Source organism: Argentina silus (genome assembly GCF_951799395.1).
Source record: "Argentina silus genome assembly, chromosome: 8".
In the NCBI taxonomy this organism is placed as follows: Eukaryota; Metazoa; Chordata; class Actinopteri; order Argentiniformes; family Argentinidae; genus Argentina; species Argentina silus.
Window position 1 is genome coordinate 15,624,521 of NC_139662.1, and position 9,779 is coordinate 15,634,299.

Genomic DNA, 9,779 nt, shown 5'->3' on the forward strand with positions numbered 1-9,779 from the left:
TGATAAGAGTCTTCGCTCCCTCATGGCCGCCCACTCTACTGAACTCAAGTATGTCTGTCTTCCACTTGTGCCCCCTATCTTAAAGCACTGGTTCTGCACCCCTATGCTGCGATGCTAACTCTATTAGCCACTGCTCTTCTGCTAATGTTGCTACTGCTACTGCACCTGCTCCTGCACTGTCACCTAACCCTGTCATTTCCACTAAGAATCCCAGGATTGTCACAAAAACAAACACAATCAATAGCTCAAATCCAATTATATTTGTAAACGATAGTGCTTTTCGCAAAAGACCACCATCTTGTCACAAAGTGCTTTAACAGTGACCTGAGCCTAAAACACCCATCAATCTAATAGTATTACCTAATAACTATGTGTAGATATAATAGTTTTATGTCAGCGACCTTTAACCCTCCCCTTGCCTTCCCAGGTGCCCCACGCTAGGGTGCGACGGTTCAGGTCACATTACAGGAAACTACGCCTCCCACAGAAGGTACGCAGCTCCTTAGCCAATCACAACCCTCCAACAATACTACCGTCTCTTATGGAGAATAGGGCAAAACAACCCTCTCTCTCTCTCTCTACCTCTCTCTATCTCTCTCTGCCTCTCTCTTTCGCTGTCTCTCTCTTTTTTTCTCTCTATCTCTCTACCTACCTCTATCTTTGATCTCTCTCTCTCTCTCTATCTCTTTTTTTCAAACACAAACATACAGAAGGCCAGAGAAGTTCAGATATCATGGTAGTTTTAGACAGGACACATACACTCCTATCACACTTTCTATCCTTTTGGATATGCTTTCTTGCTATATTTTATTAGAATTTACTTTTGTTTCATTTTGTTTCCTTTTTGGATACACCTTGTCAGATACAAATAGCTTTTATCCTTTATTTTGCACTTTTTTTGCACCAAAAAATATTTATCTGAAAAAGTTGCTGACATATAATGTTCCATCAAACAATGACGTCACCACCATAAATTAAAAAAAGACGATTGTTGAAGGTGTTTTTTCCACTCCTTTTTTATCGGCTTCATACTTTCTGTTTTCAGTTTGTCTGGGTGCCCGCGTGTCAAGAAAGGGGGGATAAAAACAACTCCCACCAAGGAAGACAAGGAGGACTCCGAGCTCTTAAAGTTCGTACCGCTAAGAAAGGCCACGCCCTTTTTTCTTCTTATCATAAGACTCACGGTAAAACGTAACGTCACAAAAGCTGCGCTTGATTCAGATCAGCATGTGCGACCACTAGGTGGAGTTGTATTTTTTTTTTTTTACCTTTGTAAGCATTTCATTGGTCCTTAAAGCATTACTGGCGCACCAGGCGAGCTTAATCAAGCGTACCAAAAGTAACACAGTCACTCTGACCTCAACGCAGAGGCAGGGTGACATCATATCTCCCAGTCAATCAGTCGCCTAGTGATGACATCACGCCTATGAATGCACCCAGCCCAGTCCTGCGTGGACTCATATTCTGTAGCTGATGCTAGAGTATTGCAGTGTAGATGACAAATATACAGTTTATCCAAAATACTACATCTTGCATTCTTTCCAATGGTGGTGAACGCCACTGTGTGTTGACGACAGTTATTTAAAACGTTGGCGTCTGTCTTTGCTGAATGTGCTTGCTTTGTAATGCGGCCATAACATGAGGCCATGAGAGACACAGTACCTTTAACACACGGTGGCTGGTGGAGGCAGGAGGACGGGCTCATTGTAATGCATGGAATGGAATGAGGAATGGTATCAAACAACTGTGTGATGGTACCATTCCTCATTCCATTCCATGCATTACAACGAGCCTGTCCTCTGATTTCTACCTCTATCAGCCTCCTCTGCTATAACAGTACCAGTACCAGTCATGTTAAACCTAGACATGGAGAAATACTGTGACTCATTGTCTTAAGATTGTTGGGGTTTGCACCCCCATGGCAAAATAGAATTGTATTGTTATCAGCAACTGTTGTCATAGACATATAAGAAAATATATTCTTTCTGTATGTAAAATATTCCATTGATCTTTCTTCTCATCTCATCTCTCTGTACACATCTCATATCAGTGAATTGCTCAAGTAACCCTGCCTCTCCCCTCCCTCTCTCCCTCTCTTTCTCTCTGTTCCCTGCTACCCCTTCCCATTCTCCATCTTTCTCCCCTCCTCCCCCGCTCCCCCACCCCCCCTCACACTGCCTCCCGTCCTCTCCCATCCCTGCTCCCCCTCCCCCTCCTCCCACCCATCCTCCCCCTCCCCCCTCCCCCCTCCCCCCTCCCACCCTGTCCTATCCCTTCCCCAGTAGATGCCCCGTGCCGGGCTGTGACAGCTTGGGCCACATCAGTGGGAAGTACGCCACCCACCGCAGTGCCTACGGCTGCCCGCTGGCTGCGCGGCGCCAGAAAGAGGGTCTTCTCAATGGCTCGCCATTCTCCTGGAAGGCGTTTAAGACGGAGGGGCCCTCCTGCCCCACCCCCGGGTGCGATGGCTCGGGACATGCCAACGGCAGCTTCCTAACCCACCGCAGGTCAGAGGGCGTGGGCCAATCGCAGGGTGGTGTTATAACCTCAATCTGATGACATCATTTTAGATGTTTGTCTCCCACCTAGCCAGAGACTGTAGATAGTTGTCTCTGTCAGATAACTGTTATGAAGAAAGATAGCGTCTGTATTATTCTGTGGTTCAGATGTCAGTTGCTTTTCATGATGTCAGTTGCTCTTCATAGTGTCAGTTGCTCTTCATGATGTCAGTTGCTCTTCATGTTGTCAGTTGCTCTTTGTGAAATGTGTTGCTCTTCATGATGTCAGTTGCTCAGCCTGACTCTCTCCTTGTTCCTCCTCCCTCCAGCCTCTCTGGTTGCCCCAGAGCAACCTTCGCCAAGAAGAAAGCCAAGTTCCCTGGAGACGAGTTCCTGAGCACCAAGTTCCGGGCTAGTGATGGTAAGAACCACCTTCCAGTCTGTGTGTGTCTGTTAACAGGGACTGGGTTCTGCTCAGTGTCTTTCTCAGAGAATTTAACACTATTGGAAACTAGTGACCTGGTACTGAGAGAAAGGCAGCCATGTTTGTTTCAGTGAATACCAGACACACAAGGGCCATTATACAGTTATAACATAGTAACTACCATGTAATAGTACCATTTACTTTTCCCTCTCTTGACCTAATGCCTCTCTGTTAATCTGCTTTCCTCTAGTTCTGGACAAAGACGAGGACATCAAACAACTGAACAAGGAGATCAATGACCTGAATGAGTCCAACAACGAGATGGAAGTTGACATGGTGAACCTGCAGACACAGGTGTGTGTGTGTGTGTGTCTGTGTGTGTGTGTGTGTGGGTGTGTGTGTGTGGGTGTGTGTGTGTGTGCGTGTGTGTGCGTGCGTGCGTGTGCATGCGTGTGTGTTTGTGGGCTATATAAATCCAATATCCACTTTATATGAATCTAAGTGTTGGTGTGCACCACAGATCTCTTCCATGGAGAAGAACCTGAAAAACATCGAGGAGGAGAACAAGGTCATCGAGGAGCAGAACGAAGCTCTCTTCATGGAACTGTCTGGGCTGAGCCATGCCCTGATCCGCAGCCTGGCCAACATACACCTGCCACACATGGTTAGTTAAAGTACTGAACACACACACACACACACACACACACACACACACACACACACACACACACACACACACACACATACATACATACATACATACACACACACACACACACACACACACACACACACACACATTAAACATAGGCTTTGATAAGCTCTTACGAAGGCTTAGACTTGCACACTCACTCAAACACATTAATACACAAAAAAACATTCACAAACTTTCACACAATTTAAATATATTTCAATTGATTCTTTTTTTTTTTTTTTTTTTGTGCGTTACAGCAGGAGCCAATCACGGAGCAGAACTTTGACAGCTACGTGAGCACCCTGACTGACATGTATACCAACAAGGACTGCTTCCAGAACCCGGAGAACAAGGCCCTGCTGGACAGCATCAACAAAGCCGTGAAGGGCATCAAGGTCTGAGGGAAGAAACCTTTTTAGGGAACAGTCCACAAGGCGAATAGGAGCGGAGAGAGAGGGCATCCTAGAGACTACAGTATATCTAAAGAGAATAAAAATGAATACAAAAAAAGGGCATTCAGGTTTTATAAAACGGCAACTTAAAAAATTCAAACCCAGGGAGAATTTCTGTAAAGAAGATAAACGACGTAACAACGTAACAACATAACGATGATGAGGACCAAAATCCACACATGCTGCTGGCTGGGGTCGGACGGACGGACGGACGAATGGAGGAGTGGCACGGAACCAAATCCTTCAGTTTGAATGGATGGAAAAGATTATAATATATATCTGGTGTTTGTTATGTGATATCTTTGTTTCATGTGTCTTTCCTGTTTTGGAGTTTTCTCTTTGACTGTCCAAACTCACACTTCATTCTGGAGCTTGAAGAGGATGAAAGATATGGTATGATGTCAGATCTGACAGAAGATTTAACCTGCCCGTGTGAGAAGGAAACAGATTTTAAAATCATGTTGAAAAAAAGACAACAATCTTTGTCGTGCCCCAGGGCCGACATGAAGGCGTTGCTCTGGGGCAGGATATGGGGAGTGTGTGTGTTTGTGTGCTTGTGTCTAAATGGGCAATGGGGGATTATGAGCATCAACACACACACAAAGCGAATGGAGAAACGCTAAACTCTGGTGTCTTGAGCAATGGTTCGTTATGTGTTCAATATTGTTACTGCAGCTAGATATCAACATGGCACTGTTGTCTCACTACAGCGGATCTGCTCAAACAACGTCACGAAACACTGGTCCCTTTTTCTCTCTTGAGAACCAATAGTGTAGCCTGGTATATATATTTTTGATGGAAAAACTAGAGTTAGGTTTGGAGAGCAGCAGATAAAAGCCTTTTTTTCTTTGAACTGAGAAGATTATAGTTATAGTGTGCACACTTTTCAATTCCACTTAGTCATATCTATAGTATTTATGAACATAGAAAATGGCACTTCATTTCAATGAATAGTTTGTGGTACAATGATTATTGTTTTATTAATTATTTAAAATTTTGTGAAAACTTAAATTGTAATTTATGTTAATGTGTATTTATTTAATTGTAACTATTTATTATTAACTTTATTTTATTGTTTTGTAAAACAGAAAATGCAACCCTGCTTGTCTATGATTATCATGGTCATAAAGATATTAGACAGGGAGTCTCCGACATCAATATTTTAAAAAGCTATATACGTAGATAACTGACCACAATTAATTATTTTATATATCTTATTTCCTTTTAAAGACTTTTTAAGCATTTTTAAGTGCAGATATTTTATAACAGACAAAGTTTTGATAATTTTATAAACGTTTTTTCTTTCATTTATGTTATTTCTGTTATCAGTAAAGTATCTTCAGATACACACGGCTGAAAAGAAAAGAAAGTTATGTATTTATTATTTATTCAATATTGAAGAAATGGACTGTGATATGGTTGTATATTTATTTTGTTATTTCTGTGTGTGATGTGAAGGCTGAGTCTGAGTAGTCTTAAAATCCATTGCTAATATTTAAATAAACAAAAAACATGCTCTGAAATAAACAGAAAATACTAAATGGCTTGATTACTTAGGCTTTACTAGGCATACCAGCAGTCATTCCTTTGGGATTGTAAAAGCAAAATAACCAACAAAAGCAATCACTGTTCTGTTGGTATCAGTCGTTATGTGTCGGGAAACAATTTGTTTGCTTTTGTCAGGAACAATGAGACCAAGACAAAAAAACTGATACGGATTGCAACGTTACCTCTCCTAGCGCTTTGTAGCGGCCAACACTGGCTCACCCAGAAACATCTTTGATGTACCACAGATGTTTAAATGCCTTTTGATAGATTATTTTTCTCTTCTAATTATTTTCTCTCAGCATCTTGAACAGAGGCTTGTAAATAGAGCTCTGCTACGGTGTGTTCTAGACTGGATGTTAGAGTCTGAAACACAAACACACACACACATACGCGCACACACACACACACACACACACACACACATTGTAAGTCAAACCCTCAAGGAGAACCTCCCTTGACAACTGATATCAGATATAAACATACACCCTTGTAGCCTTACTCTAGATTTAATTTCTTGATGCACAAAGTGCCACTAAAAACCCTCACTACTTTCTTTCTTTCCTCTTCTGCATTCTGCAATGTACAACGTCCTGTCACATGACCTGAGCTGCCCTGCCTGTGGGGTCAGGGGTCGTGATTGTTTCAGATGCCTTTATGCTTTGCCTCGATGGCCATAAGTACACTATAATATACATTCTGTATAAATAGAACATTTAAAAAGAAGCTATATATATGAATATAAACATACATATATTTTTCCAGTGTAATTGTTGACGTACTCTTCTTCTCTTGTACTAGCGTGTCAGAGGATCCATATATCTGTCTGAGAGATGTGAGAACTACTTTCACAACATTAGAGGAAGTTACACTCTATAACGACCCGCTCAACTGTGGCTTTAAACATTGTACTATTTTGAAAAATGACAAAAAAACGGTCAAGGTGAAATTTTAAAAAGGCATTTTACAATATATGGGATTGGTTTTACTGTAGTTTTCCTTTTTCTCTCTCTGGGTTATTCTGTCCGTGATGGAGACAGACATGTTGAAAATGCTACTGTGTGTTGTTACTGAATCTGAAATGGCTGTTGTTTTAACTTCTATGGTTGGTTAGCTCTTTGTTTCAACTGTCCTGTGAGTTCATGTATAGACGATGATGATGATGATGATGATGATGATGATGATGATGATGATGATGATTCCTCTTCATGGTGTTCACACGTGCACTACTGTATGTCATGTAGTGTCGTGTCTTTCTGATCAGACTAGTCGCCCATGGTGAGGCGTTGGCAAAACTCTGAGATCGCAACGTTATCACAATGTTAACAAACTAATAGGGAAAGTGTTGCACTTCCTGTTGCAGCTAGCGTAGTCAGGAGAATCCCCTGTGTGAAGCTATGATGTACTAGGCATACAGTATGGTGTAACGTTGCTTTTAGCCAATGTGATGATGAAAACTCTCTTGTGTACTTTTGAAAAAGAACATTTGAAATGCCAGCATTGCATTACACAACACACACACTGGGTTTCTTGGTCAATTACGATTTATTCACCCCGTCAGTCAGTCAGTCAGTCTGTCAGTCAGTGAGAGTGAGCCAGAGTTGCAGAGAAAGAAGAGCTGCATATATGACCTGTTTGTTGATGTTTGATGTGAATCTGTACAAAATGTCTCCCATGTAGAATGCCCTTACTATATGCCTCCATGTCTGGGGTTTGATTTAAATGTTATCGCCTCTACATTGAACAGGTTATGGCAGTAGGCTAACACCTACATCAACCAACCATTTTGACTGAAACCTGTATTGTTCTAACAGAGAGATGCAGAGGTTTGCCTTCCATGTTACTGTAGAGAGAACGAAGAGGAGGCCGGGGGGAAGTGTCCCGTAGCCTCTGATCTTGGGTCAGTTTATCTTCCCCGATAATGGTGAAGGTCAGGATTTCGGTAGGGTAAACTGACCCTGGAGCAGTACTTAGGCGCCTTTTCATCCTCAGAGACTTCACTTGTGAGGCCTTTGTCTCCCCCCTGATTTACAGACAGAGGCATTTGTTACGTAAATATATGTTTCCATCACTCCGAATGTCAGAACCTTAAACGACTTCTCCCCTATCATCGTCTTGTGTAAGCTTTCCTCAGGAAAGATTTCTTCTTGATGCGTTTCATTAAGATGATAGCTTACTTTCCCCCTGCTCTTTTAATGCACGAACGAGCATACTACCTGAGAGTGTAAAGGTTATGACTACTCTCGTAGGTTCTTTGATATGGCATGTTTAAACTGCTTGAAAGTGTCGATACTGAGGTACTGAGGTGAAATGACAGAATGAGTCATTTACCTGTTCAGTATGAGCTCACCTGAATTACGCTGATTAACTAAGACCAATTATGACCTGATATCTCAGTCTACGACAGGCCTGGATATTCCTCTCTTTACTTGCCTTTTCCTCCCCCTCGCCTCCTCCAATTACACTGCTGCCAGGCCTGTCGAATAGGCCCACTCTGCAAACAGGTGGCCATTTTGGCTCTGTTGAACCGTAGCTTCCTCTTTTGAGCTTGGTCGACAGATATGACAGAGAGGCTACAAACACAGACACACAAACACACACACACACACACACACACACACACACACACACACACACACACACACACACAGGAAAACACACACACCTGAGAAAGGCATGTCAATCAAGCCCAAAGCCCCCTCCTGTAGTCAGTGTAGCTGTGTAGTCTCATCATGTGTGCCTTTCTCACTCCACACTGCAGGCTAAGGTGTGTTTACATGGTAGCTGGTTCATACCCTGCTGGGGAGGCTAGCACGGCCGAGGACGCCTTTCCCGGTGGGGGGTCAGGGGTCAGGGGTTAGGGAGGGGTTACAGACTGATTAAAAATGTCTCCTTGACCAACAGGCTGAAGCAGATGTTTATATCGCCATGGTGATACTGTATTTTCATTTGGTCACAGATGACGCAGAACAATAACACCGGTTATGTTGTGATGGTTATGAAACTGTGATCTAGTTACGATGATTCAGGTACCAAACTGGATGGACAGTTTCTCTTGAAGGAAAAATATGGGAATGAACATTGAACATTAACAACGTTATCATAGATAGAAAATGCATCATTAGTGTGCAGGGCATTATTTTGAAACCAAGGGAACGTCTGTGTACATATTTCTATTAAGGAAACAGTGTTATTGTTGTTGTATTGAAGAAAACGTTGAAAAAAATTATACATAATAGAGTTTGTGACTAAATAAATCCACAACCAAGGCTTGTCCCGCTAGCACATTTTTACAAGAGATGAGATATTTTTAACTGGTGATTTTCTATAGGCATTGATATTGATATCCTTTTGCAAATTACAAAAAACTTCCAAAATTTACAAGCACTTCCACAATGATAGACTGTATGGGTTTTTGTTACTTTTGTAGAGGTGGTTGTTAATTTGCTACTTGTCCCATTTTGTAAAGCAGGACAAGCCTTGTCTGTGTGTCCTCGGGGTCTCCTACTGTTTTCTTTGGGAAAGTTAAAACTCTGTAGTTTGGGCGGGACTTGTGACTCTGTGTTTGTATACGTTGTGTACATGTCTCCCATGTTCCCCTGTGTCAGTGTTATAAACAAGAGAATTGATGTCAGTTGTTATTGTGGGGGTATGAACCATGTTATTGTTATCTATGAAAAACTACTGAATAAAGAATCATAGACAAAAGATTGTGCATCTGCGACTTGAGTTTATTTCTGTGTGAGTGAGTGAGTGTGTGTGTGTGTGTGTGTGTGTGTGTGTGTGTGAGAGAGAGAGAGACAGAGAGAGAGAGAGAGAGAGAGAGAGAGAGAGACAGAGAGAGAGAGAGAGAGAGAGAGAGAGAGAGAGAGAGAGAGAGAGAGAGAGACATGTTAAAATAGAAAAAAAAACGACATATTTGTTGGACAAAATGGGGGGCATCATTTCCTGACAGGCAGCACTGATGTCATTGGTGCAGGTGAGTACTGCCATCTGCTGGATGAAATGGAACCTACAGGTCATAGAATCTCACAAACGGCCACAGTCATGAGGTATGATGCTGAATTCAATATGGACCTTCCATTAATAATTTATGTTGAATACATAAAGATTTGATTCTATTTTTCAACGAAGCATGTTGCTGACCATGGAAACATGACTTCAAG

The 9,779-nt window shown here is 42.1% G+C and overlaps 1 protein-coding gene across 1 annotated transcript in view; it reads left to right on the forward strand.

Moving 5' to 3' along the window:
* The window catches only part of myt1b (myelin transcription factor 1b), a 13,842-nt gene extending 8,360 nt beyond the window's left edge, over positions 1–5,482 (forward strand). The window contains exons 10-17 of the mRNA XM_083675712.1: positions 1–48; positions 428–490; positions 1,046–1,129; positions 2,286–2,507; positions 2,828–2,919; positions 3,173–3,276; positions 3,443–3,586; positions 3,874–5,482. The exon at positions 1–48 is cut by the window's left edge and continues 21 nt beyond it. Of these exons, the coding sequence (XP_083531838.1) occupies positions 1–48; positions 428–490; positions 1,046–1,129; positions 2,286–2,507; positions 2,828–2,919; positions 3,173–3,276; positions 3,443–3,586; positions 3,874–4,017 (901 nt within the window). The 3' untranslated portion in view covers positions 4,018–5,482. The remainder of the gene's footprint in view (positions 49–427; positions 491–1,045; positions 1,130–2,285; positions 2,508–2,827; positions 2,920–3,172; positions 3,277–3,442; positions 3,587–3,873) is intronic.
* Positions 5,483–9,779: the final 4,297 nt, after the last annotated feature.